This window comes from Sminthopsis crassicaudata, chromosome 4 (assembly GCF_048593235.1).
Source record: "Sminthopsis crassicaudata isolate SCR6 chromosome 4, ASM4859323v1, whole genome shotgun sequence".
Classification (NCBI taxonomy): domain Eukaryota; kingdom Metazoa; phylum Chordata; class Mammalia; order Dasyuromorphia; family Dasyuridae; genus Sminthopsis; species Sminthopsis crassicaudata.
Genome location: NC_133620.1, coordinates 467,671,877 through 467,690,654, shown reverse-complemented (window position 1 = coordinate 467,690,654; position 18,778 = coordinate 467,671,877). Strand labels below are relative to the sequence as shown.

The 18,778-nt window shown below is 42.3% G+C and overlaps 1 protein-coding gene across 1 annotated transcript; it reads left to right on the top strand.

The window, feature by feature from the left end:
* Positions 1-1,369: 1,369 nt before the first annotated feature.
* LOC141540323 (uncharacterized) lies at positions 1,370-17,545 on the top strand. The gene is made up of 5 exons (XM_074264222.1): positions 1,370-2,163; positions 8,932-9,019; positions 11,716-11,842; positions 12,305-12,397; positions 14,450-17,545. The coding sequence occupies exons 2-5, from the start codon at positions 8,987-8,989 to the stop codon at positions 15,967-15,969; spliced, it is 1,773 nt and encodes a 590-aa protein (XP_074120323.1). The 5' UTR covers positions 1,370-2,163; positions 8,932-8,986; the 3' UTR covers positions 15,970-17,545.
* The last annotated feature ends 1,233 nt before the right edge of the window (positions 17,546-18,778 follow it).

The following is an 18,778-nucleotide window of genomic DNA, read 5'->3' as shown; positions in this document are numbered from 1 at the left end:
GATAAATTAAAATGAAGATAACTTTTATAGGATAGTCAAGTAAGTAATAAGAGCAAGTCTTTATTTTTTTTCTATTTTATTAACGTATATATTTTAATGGAAAAATGGCACAACATAAATGTATATCCATGATTCTAGATTGTTCATCAATGAAATCACTTGATCTTCCTGTGTCACAATATAAATCTGATAATCAGGATTTGCTTTATTATTCTATTCATTATTTCAAAAATTTCTGCCCAATATGTAAAAGAGGAAGATTTGGGATACAAAATTAATTCAATCCAATTTTATTCATAACATTTATTCAATAACAAAAATGTTATTGTAATTCAAGCCCTTTTCAGAGTTCTTTGGCAGAAGAAAATGAGAAAAAAAGTTTCCTATACTTTGTCTTCATATGTCATCACATAATTTTGTAAAGAGCTTTAATTTTGGTGGACAAATTTGCATATAGTTTTGTAATTATCTGAAAAGACTTTAGCTCCTACTCATTTTTCCAGACAAGTAATTGCATAAGGGGCATTTTCAACCTATTGTTTGCAAACTTGCATTCGATCCTAATGTTAACTGAAATCTTTCCATATACAATCTAATATGATTCCTATACAGTTTATCATATTTATTTTTTAAAAACTTATAATACTGAAAACTTCTCTGAATCTAGCATTGCTATCAATAGATTTGCAACATAACAAATATTCACTTTCTTTTTTGAACTTTTATTGCTATCTTTTAAAAAAATTTCACATTATCCATATTGCAAAAGACAATACACACACACAAAGAAAAAGGAAGGCATTTTTTAAAGTTATGTTTTATTTTGTAGTCGGAGATTGTGAGTTCGTTTTCTGGAGGTAGGTATCATTTTTTCATCATGGGTGCTTTGGAGTTGTCCTTGGATCATTGTCTTCATAACAGTAGATAAATCTTTCACGGTGGATCATCCAGTTTGAGCACGCGGTTATCTCTAACGTTGCCATCTGAGGCCGGAGTGCTCCGGGGACTTCCGTCACCACTACCTAACCCACCCCTCTTGATGCATCCACATGGGCTCCCTAGCCCCGTCCCAGATCTCTCCCTCTCCCTCCAACCTAAGCTGTCTTGGGCTGGAGGAATGTCTACCTCTGGCCTTTGGTTGGCTCCGCCCCTTCAAAATTTGACTCGAGGCGTTATTTTTTTGGAGGGAAAGCTTTCGAGGGGCTGGCTAAATGCTTCCTCCCCGCCGCCATCTTGGGGCACCTAGTGCTTCTTCTTTTTACCCAGAGGGCCACCCCTGGTAACGGAGAAGATGGCAAAGCTAACCTGCACTTCAGCGGCGTTTAACCGCCAAGTCCGCTCATCTGCAGGGAAGGGAGGGAAGCACGTCTTCGTCTCTTTGCAGGGGCCATTTGTGGTTCTAATCACCCGTGGGCGGGTCCTCCTTTGGACTCCGCTGCCTTCCCTGGACGCCTAAGGCCTTCCCACGGCCATTCCGGGCACCGGCTTCTTCCCATCTCCCAGCGCTCTTCCCAGGCTTGTGCCTTCCCAGCCCCACTTCTCCCAGGCCTCCAGCCGCTCTTGTGTGGGCTCATCTCCCAAACACCCTGCCCTCCAGAAACTCCCGTGGCTCCCCATCGCCTCCACCAGCAAACCGTTTCAGCGCCTCCCATGCGCCGGCTATGGGCCGAGCACTGCCGAAACATTATCTCACTTTAGAAATAAAACCGGTTTGCGGAGCGCTTAATATACGTCTTAATGGATCCTCCCAACATTCTCGTATAGTAGGTGCTATTATACCCATTTTACAGATGAGGAAACTGACAAGCAAGAGACTTCAAGGACTAAGTAGTTCCAGGCTCTGGGGCTCTTTCCAGGGAGACCTGGACCAGAAGGCGTGTCCTGGAGCATGAGACCCCGCCCCTTTGTCTACGCGCCTCCTGATTGGTGCCTCCCGGAGAGTTCCCGCCCCTCCTCTTCGAGGCCTCAAGGGGAAGCATGGACGCCCAAAGGCTTCTGGGAATTGTAGTTCTCGGGCTCTGAGGTGCCTGGTAATACCCTAAGGAGGGGGCTTCTCTGGGTGGGATGCCCGCGCAGGCGCGCCGCCATCTCTAGCCCGGACCGCTCTCTGCTGGCCACCTCGCCCCTGACGGATTCCATGGCTCGATCGGACTGAGGCAGCAGGTAGCGTTCGGCCAGGGCTGTGGCTCAGTCTCTGGAGAGGGTTGATTTGTTTGTTTGTTTTGCGTGGAGAGGGGCGATGATGGCGATGGGGGGCGGGCCGGAGGCGGAGCCAGCCGGCTGGCTCGGGTTGTGGTTCGTGGGAACCTCGCTCTGGGAGGGCGCTGGCTCTCTCTACGCAGGCGCGGGGAGGGGTTGGGGTTGTTTGGGGACACCTCCGGGGTTTGACTACTGCGGATCTCCATTGCGCAGGCGCACAGCGATCTACCCGCAGGAATGGGATGTTTGAGGGCTCTGGAGGCTAGTCGGAGCGACAGAGCACTGCGCAGGCGCGTGGGGTACCCCGGGGAAGGGGGTCTGGGTGTCGGAGGTCCGAGAGGCAAGAAAATTTGCACTCCGTGGACTGCCGACCCCACTTCGGGTTGGAGATTCGGGCAGCAAGGAAGAAGGTCACTTACGTGGGTGGGCGAGACCTGGGGCTAAGTGGCTTCCCTGGGCCTCAGTTCCCTTCTGTGGGAATGAGGGCGCTGGCATGCGTGCGCCCCGGCCCCTTCCCGCCCCGGAATGGGAAGTAGGCTTAACCCTGTTTCTGTGTTATGCTCCCCTGGAGCACCTGGTGCAGCCTAAGGACAGATCCTTCCATAAAGTGGAATTACAAGGAGTCCAATTTTGTCAAAGTCATTATCCAAATATTAAAAAACAACAACCAAAAAAACCTAACAACTAAGTTCAGCACCCCAGGTTCAAAGCCCAAACCTGTGACCCCAAGTCACTGAAATCTCTCTGAGCCTTGGTTTTCTCTTCCGCAAAGTAAAGGAATCCCGCTAGATGAAGGGATCATTTCACGGTTTCTGTGAAGTTAAATGTTTATTTACATTAGCTTCTAACTGGAATGCTTCACTACCTTCACTAAAAAAAAAAAAAAAAAAAAAAACCTGAATTTTGAGATGAGAGAGGAAGAGAGGAAAGAGAGGAGAAAAAGGGGAGGGAAGAGAGAGACAGAGACAGACAGAGACACAGACAGAGACACAGAGAGACACAGAGACAGACACAGAGGGGGGGGGGAGAGAGAGAGTGTGTAAGGCATGTGCATGTGAGTCAGAGAATGCATCAGAGAAGGACTCATTGGGGAATAGCCCTCTTCATATTTGTTTTTGCTAGAGAAAAGCCCCCTATTTCATATATATATATATATATATATATATATATATATATATATACACACATACATACACACACAAATATATATATATATATACACACAAATATATATATATATACATACATACACACACAAATATATACATACATATACACACAAATATATATATACACATACACACACAAATATATATATACACATACACACACAAATATATATATACACATACACACAAATATATATATATATATATACACACACACACATATATATATATATATATATATATATATATATATATATATATATATATATATATACACATACATACATACACACACATAAACCTCTTTGGAAATTTAGCTATTTATGTGTGTCAGAAGAATCCATGTACACGTGTATTTTGTATGTTAGGGAAGAAATAAAGAGCCTTATGTTTGCTTATGCCTGTATGCTTGTGGGGGGAGAAGGGAAGACATTATTATCTATATTGGAGAGAATCAGTAAATAATAAATGCTTACTATATGCCCAGTGCTATGCTGAATAGTAGAGATAAAAAAGAGGAAAAATGTCTGCTTTCAGGGAGCTAGGAAGTCAGTGGCATTGAAATGTAGACTATGTGGAAGGGAGTAAACATCTAAGAAGGAGCTAGGTTTAAAAACCCAAAAAAAGGATTTTGTATTTGATTTGATCTTGGAGGTGTTAGGGAGTCACTGGAGTAATTTAATGGAGAAGGGAGTAGGACCCGTGTCCCACAAAGATCACTTTGGTGCCAGAATGTAGGATAGAATGGAGTAGAGAGACACCTGAGGCAGACAAATCTACTGCAGTGGTTCAGGCTTGAAGTGATGAAGGCCTGCAGCAGAGTGGGAGTAGTGCATATACCTTTTTGGAGAGAGGCTGTGGAGGTGAAATGGACAAGAGATGCTGCAGAAGTGAAATGGACAAGAGATACTGTGAAGTGAAATGGATAAGAGATACTGAGAGGTGAAATGGGCAAGAGACACTGCAGAAGTGAAATGGACAAGAGATACTGTGGAAGTGAAATGGACAAGAAATACTGGGGAAGTAAAATGGACAAGAGATACTGAGCAGGTGAAATGGACAGGCCTTGGCAACAGTTTGCACATTGGATGGTGATGATGGTGAGAGATAATGAAGAATCTAGGATGATTCAAGGTTTCAAGTCTGAGCACCTGAAGGATGTAGTACCCTCAATGGTATTAAGATAGTTATAAAGAAATGAGGATCTTCTTTAGAGGGAAAGAAAAGAAGGGAGCAAAAAAGCAGGCATTTATTAAATGCATGCTATGGGCCAGGCACTGTGCTAAACACTTTATAAATATCTCTCTGAGCCTCACAATCATTCTGTTTTTCACTTAGGGAAACTGAGGCAGACAGAAGTTCAGTGACTTTTCTAGGTCACACAGCGATTTGTATTTAAGGACTTTCTGACTCTAGGACCAACACTCTATATACTGCACCATCAGCTGCCTCTAAAAGAGAATGATTTCATTTGGGGGCTTGTTGCTTTTTAGATGTCCATGGAGTATCCAGTCATTGATACGACACTAGAGGTCAGCAGAGAGCTTAGGGCTGGATAAATAGGTCCTACTTATGGGATCTGGATGAGATCGCCAAATGAAAATAGTGTAGAGAGAAAAGAGTCTAGGACTAGTCGTTGGAGACATCCACAGAAATAAAGATGTGACAAAACAGACAGAGAAGGAGCAGTCAGATAGGCAGGAGGAGCATCAAGAGGGAGTGTTGTTCAGAAAATTCAGAATAGAGTATCAAGGAGGAAAAGGTGATCAGGAGAATGAGGGCTGAGAAAAGACCAATGGACCAACTATGGGAGAGCAGTTTGGGTTGATAAGAACTGAAGATGAACTTAAGGTTAAAAGAAAATAGGGAGAGGAAAGGAAGTGGAAGCAGGTATTGCAAATGGCCTGCTCAAAGAGCTTAGTCCAAAGGAGGAAAGAAAGAGGACTATGGCAGGCTGGGATGGGATGGGATCCAGTGAGGATTGAAGAAGCAACCAGCAGACAGGGAGAGATTGAAGATAATTAAGAGAGTGGTGAAAATAGAGGGGCAGTTTTCTGGAGAAGACAAGATATAACAGAATGCCTTGGATCCAGAAAGAGGATGACTTTGGCAATGGAGGGATCCCTTGAGGGGAAGTGAAGTGGCAGAAAACATCTGAGTGAGATGGGGACAGTGGGACAAGAGGGAACTCGAGTGAATGGCCTCAGTTTTTCAGTGAAATAAGAATCAAGATTCTTTAGCTGAGAAAGTAAGGAGGGGAGATTGTAGAGGGATGAGAAGATTGGAAGAGTAATTGAGATAGAGAATGAGTCACTTAGGGAGGTGTAAAGGTATTGGTTTGTTATGGTGAGGGCTCAACTGGGATTACATAAGAGGTCCAGTCAGCACAATTTCATGATTTTCCCTAGCTTCATTCTTTCCAAAAGACTCATGATGGAAAATGCTGTCCATATTCAGAGAAAGAATTATAGTCTGAATGCAGATTGAAGCATACTATTTTCAGTTTTTTTTCTTTCTTGTGTTTTTTCCCCTTTGTTCTGATTCTTCTTGTATAACATGACTAATATGGAAATATGTTTAATATGATTGTACATGTATAACCTGTATCAGATTTCTTGTTATCTTGGGGAAAGAGGAAGAGAGGGAGAAAAAATTTGGAATTCAAAAGTGAATGCTGAAAACGATCTTTACATGTAATTAGAAAAAAATACTTTTAAGTGGAAAAAGAAAAAAGAAACAAAGACAAAATCAATAAATCTAGATTTTTTTCAAAGCCCATGGGATCTCTGTATGACTGTTTCCAAATTTCTAAAGCTGAAAGAATAATGTCTGAATCCTCCTTCCTTCACAAAGATGATTTGAATTCAAATAAGGTAATAAATCTTGGTTTGTCTCAAGAATCTGAACTCTGTCACTTCAGACTTATAAAACCCTGGTTAAGCCACTTTCCCTTTCTGGGCCCCGATTTCTTTATCTGAAAAAATAAGAGGGTTGGCTTATGGTTCCTTCCATCTCTATAAGTATGATTATATGGTCACGAGCCACTTCCTCACTAAATCTGTCCCTGCTATTCTGCTGCAAGAGTTTCACCCTCTTCAAGTTTTCCTGGATAATTTTGTCAGTTTCTCTCTTTCTCTTCCTTCTTTCCCTTATCTCTTGCCTTTTCATACAATAATTAATTCCAGACTTACTATGTCTCCAGTACTGTAAACTGTGAGTTCAGCAAGGGCAGAAGACCCTAGCTCAGCCACCCACCAAAGTGGTGAAGTCCTCAATTTTGTCATCACTCACAAATGCTCTTCTTTCATGTTTACAAACTCTGAAATTCCCTGACTGATCACAAGCATATCATCCCACATTTCCCTCTGCCTTGCATCTCCTAATCCTCTTCTCCCAAGACTTCCAAAGTCTAGACCCCTCAATTCTTTCCCAGACCTTCACCTCTGCATTAGTTACATTCATTTCCCTATCCCATCTTGACTCACTGGCAACCTAATTCAGTTCTACACACATTGGCAACCTAATTCAATTCTACACTATCCTCTTTTCTCGAGTATCTTGTCCTATATCCTGTTGGGAATAGGATAACTCTCAAAACCTGCCCTGTTTCAATTTTGGATTATTCCCACCATACATTGTATTGCTGGGAAGAACAAAGTCCATCAAAGTTGATCATTGCACACTCTTGCTGTTACCGTGTACAGGGATCTCCTGGTTCTGTTCACTTCACTCAGCATCAGTTCATATAAGTCTTTCCAGGGTTTTCAGAAATCCATCTCATCATTTCTTATAGAACGATAGGATTCCATCACATTTACGTGCCACAATTTGTTCAGCCTTTTTCCCAATTGATGGATATCCCCTTGATTTCCAATTCTTTGCCACCACAAAGAGAGCTGATATAAACATCTTGCACACATGGGCCTTTTTCCCTTTTTTAAATGTTGTCTTTGAGATACAGACCTAACAGTGGTATTGCTGGATGAAAGGGTATGCACAGTTTTATAGCCCTTTGTTGCTCTCCAGAATGGAAGGATCAGTTCACAACTCCACCAACAATGTATTAGTGTTCTATTAGTTCTATTAGTATTAGTGTTCTTCAGCAATACTGTATGATGATCAATTCTGATGGACGTGGCCCTCTCCAACAATGAGATGAACCAAATCAGTTCCAATAGAGCAGTAATGAACTGAACCAGTTATACCCAGCGAAAGAACTCTGGGAGATGACTATGAACCACTACATAGAATTCCCAATCCCCCTAATTTTGTCTGCCTGCATTTTGGATTTCCTTCACAGGCTAAATGTACACTATTTCAGAGTCTGATTCTTTTTGTTCAGCAAAACAGCTGTTTGGTCATGTATACATATATTGTATTTAATTTATACTCTAACATATTTGGCATGTATTGGTCGACCTGCCATCTAGGGGTGGGGAAAAATTGGAAGAGGGGTTTTGGCGGTTGTCAATGTTGTAGGATTGCCCATGCAAATATCTGGTAAATAAGGACTATTATTATTATTAAAAATAATAATAGTAAAAAAATTAAAAAGTATTAGTGTTCTAATTTTCTCACATCCTCTCCAACATTTAGCATTTTCCTTTTGTCAAATTAGCCAATCTGATAGGTTTGAGGTGGTACCTCAGAGTTGTTTTAATTTGTATTTTTCTAATAGTGATTTAGAGCATTTTTTCATATGACTATAGATAGCTTTAACTTCATCTAACAAGGATCTGTTCATATCCTTTTACTATTTATCAACTGGGGAATGACTTGTATAGTCTAGATTTATTGAACAAACATCCTCACTTAACAATTTTTAGGAAGAGGAGCTGCAAAATTACCTATGCTCATTTGGAAATATGCTTTACATAATTTCACATGTAGAATAGGATCAAATTGCTTGTCATGTCAATGGGTGAGGGAGGATCTGGAGGAAAAGGAAGAATTTGGAATCCAGAATTTTAAACACTGAATGTTAACAATTAATTATTTAAAAAAGAAGTAACTTAAGGGGGAAACACCAAAAGATAGCCATAGGGGTGTTTTTTAGGGGATGGTGAGTATTTCAACCAAGAGGTATCGTAGCCTTTGCTTGTACTGTTACAGTTAGTAAGTTAGTCCTAATAAGCACTTATTAGGTGCCAGAAATAGCATCTGATGATTCCTGTATTTCAGCCCCAGGGAAGAAGAGCAAATTGAGAACAAGGGAGATAAAATTCACCAGGAAAAACAAGCAATAGAGAATGAACCCATTTCATCTCTCTGAGCCTCCATTTCTACTTCTGGCACCTACTAAGTGCTTAATGGAATTGTATCTAACTGTAACAAATAGACCCAAGCTCCTCGACTCCAAGGCCAGTGCCCTGTCTGCCACACAAGCAGATAAAAGAAAGCTTTTACCGGTATTGTGTAAAAATCATTGAGGTTTGTTTTCCATCACAGCCTGAACTAGCCGCTGTTCTATTCCTAACCAGTTTAATTCCTTCTGCAAGAGGGATTTTCCAGCCAGGCAGGCTAGGGTGGATGGTCTTCCTCATGGCTTCCTTCTCCTGCACAGGTCTTCCTCTGAATTTATTGCCCTTCCCTTGGAGGTTGACACAGAGGAAGGGGGAATGTCTTCTGGGAGCCTGACCGTCAGCTCACAGGTGAGTTGAGTCTCAGGAGCTGCAAATTTTTCTTCTGGACTTCCTTTCCTTTTTGAAGTTCTGTGTAGGGGCCTGATGGTCAGATGTCAAGAAAGGAATTCTTCCCCCAGTAATTTGATTTTCAGTTGCTTTTGTTACTGGCTTATTTAATCTATTCCACTGACTGTTTTCCCCTCATTTTCAAATAGTAACATAGTTTTGATACTTAATATTTTAAAATGTTGCTTATGGTCTGAAAATGTTATGCCTCCTTCATGTATGCTTTTTTCTCCTTCGGATTTTTTATTCTTCCAAATGAATTTTGTCAATAATCTGACAAATTCTGAAAAGTAGATCCTCAGTAACTTGATTGGAAGTCTTTCGGTATGACCCAACCATGAGTATTCAGTGTCTCCCTAATCCTACATCTCCCTTTATTCCTGTGAACAGTGTTTTATAATTGTATTTATGCAGATTTTGTGTGTGTTTTAATAAGGTAGTTATTTTGAATGGGATTCTTTTATTATCTGTCTTTTCCCCAAGAGTATTATAAAAGATTTTGTCAAATGTGAGGGAAAATGGGACTAACTGTTTCCCCCACCCTAGGGGGAACAGATAGAAGCTTGACTCCCCCTTTGAAGAGCAGCGCCCTCAGTTCTTCCCTGCGTGGCCAGATGCCACAAGAATGCCCTACTCAGCATTTTCATGCTTGATTTTCCTTTGCTGACCCAGGCAACAAGTGAAGTTCGACTAGAGTTCACCAGAGTAAGCATGGAATAGTGATAGGGCATTGGACTTGGAGGGAGAAAGGGGAAGGGAAGGGATTATTCCAAGCATTATGTTTAAGCTCTTTGCAAAATATTAATCTCATTTGAGACTCACAACAACCCTGTGGGTGGGTGCTCTTATTACAGCTGAAGAAACTGAGGCAAACAAAGGTTGTGACTTACCCAAGATCGCTCAGCTAGTCCATGTCTGAGGTCACATTTGAACCCTTGAATCTTCCCGGGTTTGTGCTCTATCTGCTGCCTCCCAGATGCCTCAGGCTCAAATCTTGCTTCCACTTTCCTCTCTAGCTCTCAGTTTCCTTCTCTCTAAGAGGTGATTGGACCAATGGCCTCTAAGATCCCCAGATTTATGATTTATGAGTTATAAGGGCTAGAGTCTGTGGAATCATTTGTGTACGTGTTCTAAATGTGTATGTGTGGATGAGTGTGGATGTGGGTATATACATGTCCTGAACTACAGCATAGCCAGGGCATTAAAACGCTCGGATTAGGAAAGCAGGGGGCGCGCTCTAGAACCAGCCTGTTTCTCTCTTGAGCCCTAGTCCTGCAGCATTAACTTCCTGCTACCTCACACTCGTTCACAGCAGAACTTGGTCTCTTTGCCCCAAACTCAGTTTTTCTGAACTTTCCTGCTGGCTGACAGGAGATGTCGCCTATCCTCTATCCTCTGACATTTATGATAATCTCAGCATCTTACTCCCTCTCTCGCCTTACGGGTCCCACTCATTTGCCAAATGTTTGTCACTTCCATCCCTGCCACATCTCTCCAACCCAACCTTTCCCCACAAAGCCACCACCTCCCCTTAGCCGCCATTGCATCTTCTCTGAACTGTGACCCTTGCCTCCTAATTGGTCTCCCTGTATCAAGTCTCCCTCCTCCTCAGCCTATCAAAGCTCCTGTTTTATTTTTTAAACTTTTTTGCAGCCTTCTCCCAGGCTGTCTGACGTGCCTCGTTAGAGGGAATATCCCAACAATCCTAGCGCAGCTTTAAACTCATAGCTCAGAATTATTTCTCCCTCCTCTTTGCACGCTCTGTGATCTTGTCAGACCTTTTGGTTCTCCCTTCTGTGAGGTTCTCCCACCTCTCTCATCTCCACGGTTTTGCCCTGGCATTCCCCTAGGCCTGGAGCGCTCAGCTTTCTCCTCCTTGCCTCATAGACCCCCTCTGTACAACACTTGGCTCAGAGACCAAAAATGAAGCCTTCCTGATGTTGCCTTCTCCCTCCACCCTCCTAACCCCAGGCTCCCCTCCCAGCTTTGTGTTTATTGTGTTTTTGCACTTAAATATATGAAAAGGGGTTTCATACCCCCAACACCTTACCACTATGTGCATGTAGTAGGTGCCTAATAAATGCTTGTGGCTCACTTGATTTCTGCCTTCAGAGAGCAGAATAAGACTTATGTGTATAGTTATTGGGAAGCAGGTTTCAACTCAGTTTAAAGTCCGTGAGTAAATCTTCCTATGTGCTAGGCCCTAAGTGCCTGAGACATAAAAGAACATTAAAGCAGTTGGAAGTGACCAAAGGGAATGTCCCGAGGAAGTGCTCACTTCCTTATCCCGTCCTGGGGCTCTTAGGTTGAGTGGAAGTTTGGGATCGCTGCTCTCGGAGCAGAGCCGCTGCCAAGTCTGGGGTTCTCAGTCCTCTGAATTCCACCTCCGGGCTTTGGCCCTTCTCGCAGGTTGGGACCCCTCGGGCCTTGTACTCTAGAGCTGGGCTAGCCACTTTCCTCTGTTTTCTTATTTATTTCATGGATAAAAGCTTCCTTCCTTCCAAAGCTGTTCCTCCAGGACATGACCCTCTACTTCAGCCTGCTGGAGATGTGGTAACTCTGGGACCTGGAGACGGTCGGTTCTTAATCCTCGCTGCCTCTTTGACGCCTCCATGTCTCTTACCGGACCCAGAATAGGAATGTGTTTGGCATTTCAGGGGTCACTGACCTTTCAGGATGTGGCCGTGGACTTCTCCCAGGAGGAATGGGGGCACCTGGAGCCGGCCCAGAGGGCCCTGTACAGGGACGTGATGCTGGAGAATTACCGGAATCTGGTCTCCTTGGGTAAGGGCAACTTCTCGGCACTCAGACTCCTCTAGGATTATCTGTTTCCAAATTGTGAAGCAGTGTGAGCTCCCTCAAGCATGTCAATCGGGTTTTGGGCTTTGAGAGTCCTGAAGAGGAGCTTATGGTCTTGGAGCTCTTTTTCCCTGGGAGGTAGTCCTGCAAACAGCCATGTTTTTTTTGTTTAGGTGTTTGGCCATTGGCCTCCATCACTAAGGCAGAGTGGAGCTGGCTTTTCCAGAGACCCTGCCTCTAAGCCCAGAGCTCTGTTCACTCCATCTTGCTTTCTCTTAGCATCGGCCAGTCCTTTGGGGCCCCAGAACGTGGATGCGGGAATTTTAACTTGCCTGGGCTGGCCTATGTTTCTCACCCATCAAAGTTTCTGAGGATTGGGGGGCAGGGTAAGACTGAATCCTGGGACTGGACTAAACATCCTGGGCCTCTTTTTTTCCTTGTGAGCAGGGTGCCAAGTTTTCAAACCAGATGTGATCTCCTACTTGGAGCAAGGGAAAGAGCCCTGGGTGGTAGAGGCAGCAGAAACCCTAAGGTGTCCAGGTAAGTGTGAGAGCTCATTCAATGGGACTCTAGATGGCAAGGGAGGGTGGGATCTCTCCATCTTTCTTCAAAGCTCTTCAGCCTTTGAGCACTCTTGAGGCTATTTGGCAGGCCTTCCCCTCTCCTAACTTGACTTCATTTCTTCAAGCTGCTTCTACCCAGGAGTAATTTTTTTTTTTTTGCTGAGGCAATTGGGTTTAAGTGACTTGCCCAGGGTCACACAGGTAGGAAGTGTTAAGTGTCTGAGACCAGATTTGAACTCAGGTCCTCCTGACTTCAGGGCTGGTGCTCTATCCACTGAGCCACCTAGCTGCTCAGGAATAATTTCTTCAGCTTTCCTTTTATGAGCTTCTGGCCTGTGATTGAATATTTCCACTGATCGGGGCACTATTGCTTTTAGAGATAATCTGGGCTGATTTTAGAAAGGTCCACAATGCTGCTCCCTCTGACTTTTCCTTCATTGGTCTTAGGTTTGCTTTTGGACAGAATAAGTATATAACAATCCATCAGATATTGGACTGTCCTTAAAATCTGAGTTTTTTAAAGCTTTCTCTTTCCTCCATTTACTCTGGATTTAGAGTAAGAGAGTCTCCCCCCCCCCAAAGAGTGTTCTTCCCTGTTTTTCTGGATCCCTCCTTCCAACATCTTCCAAGAGCTTCAGCTTCTGACTGCTTTCTCCCTTTCTGGTATCTTCACTCATTTCTTGTCTAGAGCTTCTGAACGTCTTTGAGCACCTGCTGTTTGCCAGCACTGTGCTTGGTACCAGGACTACAAAGAGGGAAGAGTAGTTTTTGCCCTAAAGGGTTTCCCTTCTGTTGGGGAGTTAGCATAGACTCAGACAAGTGAATCCAAGATAATTAGAGAAGGAAGAGAGGACTGACAGCTGAAGGATGTGGGAAGATTTCCTGGAAATTACAGCAGCTGAAGGTTTTCTGGGAGAGGAGGGGATGCATTCCATTTTATGGAAGACAATGGCCAGCCCATACCTGGAGCACTTCATCTTAGTGTTCTTTGCTTTTTCTACAATCTTTCCCCTCAGCGAAGGCTGATGCTATCCCTCCTGCAATGGTTATGCAAGCCCTGGAGAAACAAAGACAGAAGTGAACCTGTGTCTGCCTTCCAGAGGCTTATCTTCTAATGGGGAAGGCCATATGTCCATGTAGAAAAGGGTACTTGTATATCCAGCATTTACAGATTTACAGATGGATACAGATGTATAGATGTTACATCTGTACAGGCTATGGTACATGCGTGCAAGCAGATAGAAAGCCCGCTTGGAAAGGAAAGCATTTGGTGGTGAAAGCTCAGGAAGGGCCTCCTGCAGCTTGAATTAAACCAGGAATCCCAAAAGAGAAAGGAAAGAGGGAATCTCCCAGTGTGGAGGTGGAGGCAGGAGATGGGGTGTGTGTAAGGAGCGGCCAGTGAGCCAGGACAGAATGGCTACCAGATGGGAGTCAGGCTTCTCTGGCTGCAGATGGACTGATTAGTTGGGTTGGTGGTGAGAAGGTTTTCAGTGCATTTATAGTTAGCTTGTTGGTAGCAGCCGGTCTCCCCTGGAGAAGAGGAGGGTCACTAGTAAGCAGTCCTGGTGTGAGGCACTGGGAGCCTGGTTCCCTTCTTGATGACCTCTTCCAGTAATGTCTCAATTGGTTTGCTTTTGCTATAGCTCCTCTGCTTAGGCTGTTTCTCTGACCATCCCTTTCCTTCCACTCCCCTGTAACAGAGTACCTCATTTTCTGCTTATTTTAAAGACCGCTATTACAGTCACTTATGTCCCATTCTCCCTTATCTCAAGATCATAGGATTTAAAGCTTATAGTCCCCTCCCTCCATAAGAATGATGTTACATGTATAAATAGAGACTAGGTCACTTGTTCGAGGACATTCAAGTTGTGGGTGATCATGCTCTTTCTTCCTCTTTCTTATTCTTTCAAGAACCTGTGTGCCCTGCACTTGTTTTTATAAGTTTCATTCTTCTATTTCCATCACAAAACTTTTCCTTGGTTCTCCTTCAGGGAAGAGCACACATCTGACTTTTTAAAATTTCTTTTAGACTTCAAGATTTGGCCCCAAACCAAGGAGTCAACCCTACAGCCAAACTTTTATGAAGAAAAATCTTCCCAAGTTGTAGTTGAAACAGTCCCAAAGGCCAAGTTAGGAGAAGCCAAGGAATGTGGTGGCCAGTTAGAAAGGAGACTACAAGTGAGATATTTGGGTCAGATGATCATTACCCACAAGAAGGATCCTAATTGTAAAGAATATGGAATAAAATTTTGTCTGACACCAGTCCCTGTTATAGAACCACCTATTCCTGAAGAATCTCTTAATAGAGTTAAAAGTACGACGAACTTTTGTCCAACCTCAGTCTATGTTACAAAACCAATTATTCCTAAAGAGCCCCATAGTAGAGATAAAAGTGGAAAGAACTTTTGTCCAATCTCAGTCTCTGTTACAGAACAGACTATTCCTGAAGAATCCTATAACAGAGATAAGTGTGAAAAGAGCTCCAACCCTTCTTCAGCAGGAGTTAAAAGTATAAAAAGTTCTTCAAGTAAGAAACTCTATGAGTGTAACAAATGTGAGAAAACTTTTGTCCAAAATATACAATATACTCAACATCAAAGAATTCATTCTGGAGAGAAACCATATAAATGTAATGAATGTGGGAAAGCCTTCAGCCAGAGTGCATGTCTTACTCGACATCAGAGAATTCATACTGGAGAGAAACCCTACGAATGTCAAGAGTGTAAAAAATCTTTCAGTCGGATTTCCTCCCTTACTCAGCATTATAGAGTTCATACTGGTGAAAGGCCTTATGAATGTAATGAATGTGGAAAAGCATTCAGTGACAGCTCATCGCTTACTAAACATCAAAGAATTCACACCGGAGAAAAACCTTATAAGTGCAATGAATGTGAGAAAGTCTTTAGCCGACGTTCAAAACTTATTCAACACCAGAGAGTTCACACTGGAGAGAAACCCTATGAGTGCCATGAATGTGGAAAAGCCTTTCGATGGAGTACTTACCTTAATGAGCATCAGAGAATTCATAGTGGAGAAAAACCATATGAATGTCCTGAATGTGGAAAATCCTTCAGACAGAGTAGAGATCTTGGCCAACATCAGAGAATTCATACTGGGGAGAAGCCATATGAATGTAATGAGTGTGGGAAAACTTTCAGATGGGGGACACATCTTACTGAACATCAGAGAATCCATACTGGAGAAAGACCTTATAAATGCAATGCATGTGGGAAGACCTTCCGACAAAGTGGACAGCTTACTAAACATCAGAGAATTCATACTGGAGAAAAACCTTATGGATGTAACGTTTGTGGCAAAACTTTCAACCAGAGCATCTGCCTTACTCGACATCAGATAGTTCATACTGGACAAAAACCCTACAGATGTAAAGAATGTGGAAGATTTTTCAGTCGTATTACCTCCCTTACTCAACATCAGAGAATTCACAATGGAGAGAAAGCTTGTGAGTGTGATGAATGTGGGAAGGTCTTCGGTGATTCCTCGTCACTTACTAAACATCAGAAAATTCATACAGGTGAGATATCATAGAACTATGATGATTATGAGAAAGGTTTCATCATGAGTTCAGTACTTATCGAACATCAGAGATTTCATACTTGAAAAAAAGCTCACTTAATCTGGGGAAACATTAAGGTGGTACAAGTACTTCCTGAGTACCAAGGAATCCATATTAGAGGGGAAGCTATATAAAAGTAATGAATGTGGGAAAGCCTTCAGCTAAAGAACATATGAAGTAGTAAGGAATTCATCTTTGGCAAATATCAGAATCTCTACGTCCCTTTGAACAGTAGCAATGTCCAGTATGTGTCCATCTTCCATTTACAAGAAAAAGCCCTGCAATTGAATATACCCTGAGTACAAAAACAAGTTGTCGTTCAATTGTTATTTGAATTCATGTATTGGTTCAGATTTTCCCTTGGGCTCCTCCAAATGTTTCATTCTTATCCAGACTCTATTCTTTCTTGCCTCACGCTCTGTATTTGACACTTGATCTTCATCTTCAACTTTTGTTTCTGCTGCTTCCATCAGCACCATGGTTCTTTGACTCATCAATTTGACTTTTAGCCTCTTACTGTGACTTTTCAAAAATTTTGCTACTGCTACGTCCACTTCCGTTGCTCAGTTCCTCTCACTTGTGTGATGAAAAGCTGCTCCTCATTTATTACTCATTTACAACTAATATTTGATCAATATAGACTGGCTTGTCATGGAAGTCTTTTTATATATCTGGGCAGCCTGAGGGCCTGGAGAACCTGGATTCTTCAATCCATTTTGAAGATCTGACTGATAAAGTGACAGGATTTGTTACCTAGATCACGTTTTTCATGACATCTAGGGGTGAAAAGGTAGACTTCTTTTCACAAACCACCTATGAGGAATGTCCTTCATTACAGGGACCGTGTGTATTATTTTTAAGTACATTCTATAAAGCTCCTTGGATTGATTAGCTACCTGACATAGGAGGCAGACTTCCAGGAGGGTCTCTGATGAATGATGTTGGCTCATTTGTTTTATCCTTAGTCAACACATCTCTTTAAATGAGCTAACGTCATTGGATCAATTAAAGGAGAAGTTGATAGTGTCCATCTGATACGACCTGACCTTGGAGAAATGGTACACCACCCCCAGATCATCCTTCAGTGCCTGTATATCAACGACCATCTCTTGAATTAATCTTGTCCTCTTACCTTTCATCCTAGTCTGCCATTCCCATCACACTTACCTTGGAGTAGTCCCTGAGGAGTGCCTGACTTTGATTGACACCTGAAGAATATGTGTGTGTGTGTGGGGGGGGGAGGGGGAGATGTTGGGAAGGGTTGTCAGCAAAGCTGCTTGGACTCTTCCAGAGCCTCCCACAAGTTTAAATCAAGATCATTCTACAAATTCCCACGTAGAACTCATCTTCTAAACTCTGGGATCCAGATAGTGGTGATAGTGTGTGTTAATAAGTTCCAACCACAATAAATTTGTATCGATTTTGAAGAAATAAAACTAAAATACATATGGCTCCATAAGTTGAATTTTGTTTCAAAATTTAACATGCAAATAATATTTGTATGTGGGGAATGTATGTGTATGAAATCCAGAAATCCTTTAAACATATATATGTATAAAAAAGAAGCAAAAATGAATTAAAACTTTCTCCAAATCCCAATATTGAGAAGTCTTATCTGAAGATCAAAAAATTCCAAGATATTAGGTTGCCTGGCAACCTGACATGTACTTTCCACTAAGTCAGAGAAAGGAGAACAAAAAGGGAATAGGAGTGGGAGAAGAATAACGTATGCTTCTCCGTCCCAAATATGTTAGAAGTCATATTCTTCATACCCAAATCATTCCAAAAATATCAGTGCATCTCCATTAGATGGGTGTCAGGGATTAAAAATGCAGGGGCAGCTGCTAAAAAAGCATCCTTCGAACTTTGGTTCATGGTTATGCAATGGCTGGCTGGTATGCAGATCCTGCTAACTGTCTTTGACTATTTGTTCCCTGGTTTCCAGTGTAGCTACCAAAGATCACCAAAGGTCATATAGATCACCAAAAAGGCTCACTCTTTTTTCTTGGGTGGATCTCTTTGCTATCTAGTTACGTCTCAGCTTCCATTAAGATCATCCTTTGGCATAAACTTTGCATCAGGCCAGAGTCTCAATGATAGCAAAACTGTTGCTAGCCAGAACACATTGCTCCCGTAACTACACTCTTCACAGTTGCTCTCATTTCTCCAGTGAGTTCTTAAATTAGGTAAATGTTTTTCTCCATTTCTAGCCTCTCCAATGTCGAAATGATCAGGAAAAATTTGACCTTAGAATTTCTTACTTAGAAAGTTTGCATTCTGATCAGACACTGAATTTATTTATTTAAAAAATTTAAATTTATTTTAATAGACAGTGCTTTGTAAATCATATTGCGAGAGAAAAATCAGAACAAAAAGGAAAAACCATGGGAGAGGAAAAAAGCAGTGATTGAATTTATGATGAAAAAGAGCCTCCTGTTCTTTGAGAGATTTATCTTCAACCAGGCAATAATTTAAAGGTCTGGTCAGAGCAGAAGTTCTCGGTCCCTCAGTTCTTTAAATAAGGATGGTTTTCAGTCTTTGATTATTACAATGTGTTTCTAGCAGTGGCAGGACTTGCTTTGGGAGGAGGAGACAACTAGAGCATCATCCTGTCCACACAGCCCATGCTGTGGTTAAGGATAAAGTCATGAAGCAGACATATCCTTCTTCATTTTGATTTACTGGCTTGGGAACAATCTAGCACCTGGTCTGATACTCCAACATCCCCTAATCTCAGTAAGCCCACCATGTTACCTTGGAGGAGCCAGATAGGGGATGTTC